The sequence below is a fragment of the Apaloderma vittatum genome, unplaced genomic scaffold, assembly GCF_000703405.1.
Source record: "Apaloderma vittatum isolate BGI_N311 unplaced genomic scaffold, ASM70340v1 scaffold33128, whole genome shotgun sequence".
Taxonomy (NCBI): domain Eukaryota; kingdom Metazoa; phylum Chordata; class Aves; order Trogoniformes; family Trogonidae; genus Apaloderma; species Apaloderma vittatum.
Window position 1 is genome coordinate 2,485 of NW_009732982.1, and position 6,068 is coordinate 8,552.

Sequence of the window (6,068 nt, forward strand, 5' to 3'; positions counted from 1 at the left end):
CCCTGCGATTAAGCAGATTTACCTTTTTGCTACCCCCCGCCCTCCTTGGACCCTGACCTCACCTCACAGGTAACCATTATTTTACAGAAATTACCGAAGCGTTAAGAGACACAAACTGCCAGGTTCGTTTATTAGGCATCCCCTGAACAGCAGGAACATTTCAGATTCATACAGCCAACACCGCAGGTTCCAGCCACGGCTCCAGCAGCGCGTTGTGAGCACCAGGAACTGGGCGGACTGGGATAACCCTGCAGAACCACAGGTACCGGCACTGGGGGCGTTCCCCTCCCCTGCCCCACATTCAGTGAATCGATCGCAGAGGCCAGAACACTCGATCAGACCTTCCAAAGAACCAGCCCCTGGGTTCCCAGCGGGGTCTGGTCTCCCCACGCGCAGGTACGAAGCCTCAGCTGAGCCCCCGGCTCTGGAGTCCCACCTTGGGAATGCTCCAGGCAGCATTTCTATAAGATTACGGACACATTTCACACACAGTTCTACAGAGCCTCATAAATAGTCCCTCCTCTGTGGAAAACACCAAACGCAGGCCACGGATGCTACTTTAACAATACAATTTATGGCTTCATTATAACTCAAAAAATAATAATAATTACTCAAAATATTGCACAGACACATCCAGCAAACACGAGGTTTCCCTGAACACACTGAGCCAGTGTGTGCGGTCGCAGAGCCGTTGTCTTCTCTGGCAGAAGCCAGGTTGTGGGTGAAGAGGTTTAAAATAATTCTGGTGTGAGCAGCATGCAGTTACACGTGCATCGGGGCGGCGGGGGGAGGGAAGCACACCACCAGAAAAAGAAATCTGCCTTGCACCCCTCAGCGGGAAAATAAAATAAAATAAAATAAAAATCACGATTCCTGATTGGTTTACATTCGGCTCAGGAAAAGAAAACTTTGGTTAAAACAGAACATGTCACACAGATTGAAGGTAAACATATTGCCCTGTGAAAATGAAAAGACACAAACCACAAAGCGGAGATACTTGGGAGTACCTCGGCCTTAGAACACGGACGCAGGCAAACACGGGGCACAAACACGCTCAACAGCTGCAGCGCAATGGCCAAAAACTGTTGGGGTACGTGACGCGACGGGCTGTGGGACAGCCCAGCCTCCTTTATTTCCAGAGAATCGTCCTCCAGGCTCACACCAAGCCCCGGCCCGGAGGCGCCGCTACTGCCGCAGGGCGTTCTCCGTCGCGGTGGGGGTGTCCGCGTCGGCGTAAAACTGAGCGATCTGGTCCTTGTACTTCTCCGCAACCACCGGCCTCTTCAGCTTCATCGTTGGGCCTGGGGGGAAAAATAACAGCGTGAGGTTTTAGTGGTGACCAGGGCACAACAAATCCCTGTCAGAGTGAAGCAAGTCTGGAGGAAGATGCAGAACATTTCTCTCTGTGAGTAAGAAAATTTTTTCTTTCCTCTGCAAATAGAAGCAGAACTGTCCTGCACCAGGCAACGCAGAACCAAGGGGAAGCAGCGCTCGGTCAGTTCTGGGAACTGAAAACGGGAACTCATCCCACCCTCCCCACAGCTGAGACCTGGAACTGCCACAGCGAGGTAGGGCCAGGGGTCCTGGTTGCATTATCTGTTCAATGTCCAAGCAAGGGGTGACCCCAAATGTGTCGCCCTCCCTCCAGCACTCACCAAGCTCTCCACCAAACAGAGAAAAGTCCTTCTCCAGAAGGACCCACTTCTGGACTTTCTGGGCGTTTGAGACGGCTCTTTCATTGACTGCCGAAACTCCCTTCTGGATTGCCTCGTAGATGGCCTTGTCCTTGCTGCTGATGATTTCGGAGACTCTGGTGGCCTTGCTGCCCAGCTTCTGGCAGTACTCCACGGCTTCTGGAGTGAGATTGTCTCCTGGCTCGCCAGTTTCCGGATCGACCTCGCACTGGAAGGCAAATCGGAGCAGGTAACGTTCGATCGCTGATGAGCCCCACAGCCCTGGGAAGCCACCCCGAGTCCTGCCCCACCCCAGCTGCTCCATTCATCCACCTCGGCCACTTTCACAAACTCGAGGCAAACCACAGCTTCAAATGAACACTCCCTGAGGCAAAAGCAGAGGGAACTCCTTTAGCTCTCTGCCTACTCAGCAGCCACGTCACTACCGAGGAGCAGGCTGGGTACTGGGCTCAGCTTCCAAACTCCTCCGGCTGACCCCCCGTTTTTGGACCTTTTTTTCTGGACCTTATTTCTGGATTGTTTTTCTGGCCCGTTGTTTGCTTCCCTACATCCCACAGCAGCTGGAAGTCAACACAGGCAGCAGGCACCTGACTAAGACCAAGACCTGGCTCAGCATCTCTCACAGGAGGGAGAAGAAGTTGGCAGTTGGTCTCGCTAACGAGCAATTAGCACCGTCCTGAAAAACCACCAGCCTGCAAGGGCTCTAGGTGGAAGTCAGGGCAGGTTAAAGTGGTTAAAGCCAGTGTCTGAAAAAGAAATCACTGCTGGCTCATTACCACCCAGACTGCTCCAGGTGATACTAAAAATGGGTACGAAAAGCAGAAGGGTTTCTTTTTTCAGTCTCACTTTTAGGGCTTTTACTTGTGTCCTACGTGGTACTGAGAGAAACAACAGAACCTGACTGAGAGGTGACACTTTTTCTGTTTTTACAATCCTTGTTTGCAACTTGGCTACAAGTCACACTCCACGATGCTTCCTGGCTCTAGAAGACACCGCAAAAACGTGTTAACAATTAACTTCCTCACAGGGACTGAAGGCAGTCAGCACCAAAGGTGGATTCCCATCCGCTTTGCTGTTACCTTCAGCGTTAGAAGCATGGCCAGGAATTTCGCTTTGTCTCCAACCAACATCGCGTTGCTGATGATGGGAACGGCCTCTTTTACAGCGTCCTCAATTGGGACGGGAGGAACGTTCTCGCCCCCTGCAGTGATGATGAGCTCTGCAAAACAGTCAAATCTTGGATTAATGCTTAAAGCTTTTCTCCCGTCCTTCACAATCTGAGAAAACTTTACAGCTCCTTTGCGTCGGCTGGATCCAACAGTGAGTCTGTGTCCTGACCTCTGGAGAAAGCAGCGAGCCAAAGGACTCTGCTCAGGAGACGGGATGGAGAAGAGCACAGCAACAGCTCCGCAAGAGCTGCTTTAACAAAGCTCTGGAGCTGGTCACAGATTGGGAACTTGGGGTGTTGGCGTACGAGCACCTCGGTACCCTGTCAGTCACCTTAGGCTCTAAAGCAGGTAAGATTTTACCTAAATTGTTCAGAAATTGAAGAAAAAAAAAGTTTGCTGAGGTGAAGCAGAGTTCTGTCACGCAGCATGCTGCAGAGCCGAGCTGAGCCTGCCTTTACCAATTTCTTCAGCCAGCTCCTTTAGGTAACCATTTATGCCTTTCTGATGACTGAAGTCTTGCATGAAATGGGATTTGTTTGGGGTTGCGTGTCTTGGGTGTCCCAAGAAGTGCATGCTGCAAGGCACCTTCACAACCGCGTTAAGCTGCTGTTTTCTCTCGGAGATTAACTAGCAAAGCTAGCTGACACTGGAGGGAGCTGGCAGTGCACGGAGCTGGACCTGGACAGGTTTGTTTCTACATGGATAGAATGTAGAAATAAAACAAGGCAACAAAGCATTAACTGCTGCTTCTGAAATGGGAGGATTTCTTCCTTACTGCGCAAACACACGCTGGTTTCAGAGGTCATCCTTCTGCTCCCGTCACATGTCACATCACATGCGCAGGGGCAGGATGTGCTGCAGTCACACTCACATTAAAAACGCTGGAAATATTAAAATTAATTATTAGGAAGAAAGTATTTTTCTGAGGGCACTGGCACAGGTTGTCCAGGGAAGCTGTGGAAGATCCATCCCTGGAAGGGTTCAAGGCCAGGCTGGACGGCACTTGGAGCAACCTGGGCTGGTGGGAGAGAGGTGTCCCTGCCCCTGCCAGGGGGTTGGAGCGAGATGATCTTGAAGGTGCCTTCCAACCCCAACCATTCAATGATTCTATATTTAACTATTCTTCTGTGCAAGCCACCCCCACGTAACTAGCAGGGGCTGGACGCATCACGTCATAGCACCGCACGACCTCAACACAGTCAGGGGATGCGTTACCTTTAATTCTGCCAGTGATGTAGAGGAACCCATCTTTATCGTGCCTGCCGAGGTCACCCGAGTGCAGCCAGCCCTCCTCATCGATCGCCTCTTTGGTTTTTTCTTCCATGTTCAAATAGCCCATGAAGACGTGCCTTCCCGAGAAGCAGATCTCCCCGTTGCCATCCCCATCCGGCTGATGAATGAGTGTCCGGCAGCCCGTGATTTCCCTTCCACAGCTTAAAGAGAACATGGCCACATGGCAGTTTTGTTTAAATTTAATAGCTGAGCGAGATCATAGCAGAACCCTCTAAAGCTCAAGTGCTTGAACAAAGCCAGGCAGCTTTTTATTACAACGGCTTCAGCAAGGAACTTACAAAATTAAAAGGCACCTGCCCATGTAAGGAGAACTGCAGGAGAGGTGCTTATTGCAGACATCGGTGCGCACACGCCTGGTGTTTTCCACCCATTGTTCTCAAGCGCCTGAGCTTTAAATTAGACAACTTATGTCCTGGGCAGCAAACTTTTACCGACAGCGGTGTTCACTCTGCAGACTGAACCAGCCATTCAAAGCAACAGCTGAGTCTTCCTGCCTTGATTTATTTGATGTTAAAGTGAACTGCAAGCTGGAGTTACTAATTCTTCCTCTTTCCCATCAGTCCCTTGCTTCCTCCTCAGCCCCGAGAGAACCCAAGCCAAGCTAAATGTAAGTAACCCGGCTGTTGGCCCTCGCAGATCTCTTCACCTGCAAGACACGGCCAAAGGACCCAACTCCCCACTGACTTTTTCCCTGGAGCAGGACTCTGGGGACATGCCAGGTGCAGGAGGAGCCTTCAAGCACCTCTTCCTCCCAGGCAGCGCTCTCCGTGCAGAAGCACTTACCTGCTAAGCCTGAAGGCATGAGGTAGAGAGGCTGTGTGAGGCCCGGAGCTCTCGCTCATGCCATACAGCTCCAGCACGGGAATGTTGAGACTTAAAAAAAATTCCAGCGTCTCTCTGGTAATGGGAGCAGCCCCCGTGTAGCACTTCGTGCACCGGTCCAGCCCGATGGCCTTTCGCACTTTCTTGTACACCAAGTGCCGGGCGAGGCGGAAGTTCACAGGGACATCGGAGTACCTGTGGGAGAAGAAGCGGTTACAAGGTCTCCGTCACCAAGTAGAAGTTCTCCCCATTCCTCCTTTCATCTTCATCCCGTTGTAGTTTATTTGGTAAAAAGTCGAATTATTCCCCACCCAGCCCTTGCTGCTCACCCTCTGCTCCAAGTGCTACATCTGGCTTTACCCCTGTTACACGGGACAGATTTCCTGCTCTGACAGCCAAGTCCTCCTAATTGTAACATCCCTTAAGCGCAGTTTGTAATTACCCATTCATCCGCTTCAGGTTTGTCTGCAGCCCAACTCCCTTGGCCCACGACGCCACTTTCTTCCTGAGCGCTGATGATTTTGCCCCAACGGACTTCATTTTTTCTTCCATTTTCTCCCAGACACGAGGAACTCCCAAGAAAGCGGTCGGCCTCACTTCCCGCAGGGTGTCCACCAGGGTGCCCTGAGCAAAGCAGAATTTCATACAGATTTCAGAAGTAATTTACTACAGATGTCAGGCCAGCACCAGTCTCTAGCTGAACCTTAGGACTCTGCCGTTGATTTGGAAGGATTTTTGAGGAATCGCTCGTTGCTGTGGTGCCACCAAGAGAAAGGAAGCCTGGGAGCGTTTGAAAGCCACGCGGTTTTGAGAAAACAGCAAGGGGCGATGCTGCTGGTGTTGACACAGCACCAGGAGAAGAATCTTTCTTGGGACACAGGTTTAATGGTGGTGGCATTTTCCCAATGTCGACAGAGCAAACACAAAGTTGTTGCTCAACCAAGCTGCTGGGGCGGGGAACTGGTGTCAGGTGAGACATCGAGAAGCTCCTCCATGTGGAGCACTCGGTCAGCTCATCTCAGCTCACGGGAAAGGCAAAAGGCAAAGGTCAGAGCAGCTATATTTGTCAAGCCAACAGTCCCTTCAGCAG

The 6,068-nt window shown here is 51.3% G+C and overlaps 1 protein-coding gene across 1 annotated transcript in view; it reads right to left on the minus strand.

The window, feature by feature from the left end:
• Positions 1-1,185: 1,185 nt before the first annotated feature.
• ACSBG2 (acyl-CoA synthetase bubblegum family member 2) overlaps positions 1,186-6,068 on the minus strand; it is an 11,137-nt gene continuing 6,254 nt past the window's right edge. Inside the window, 6 exon segments of the mRNA XM_009875715.1 lie at positions 1,186-1,301; positions 1,656-1,902; positions 2,774-2,913; positions 4,079-4,296; positions 4,940-5,173; positions 5,421-5,602. Coding sequence (XP_009874017.1) covers positions 1,186-1,301; positions 1,656-1,902; positions 2,774-2,913; positions 4,079-4,296; positions 4,940-5,173; positions 5,421-5,602 — 1,137 coding nt within the window.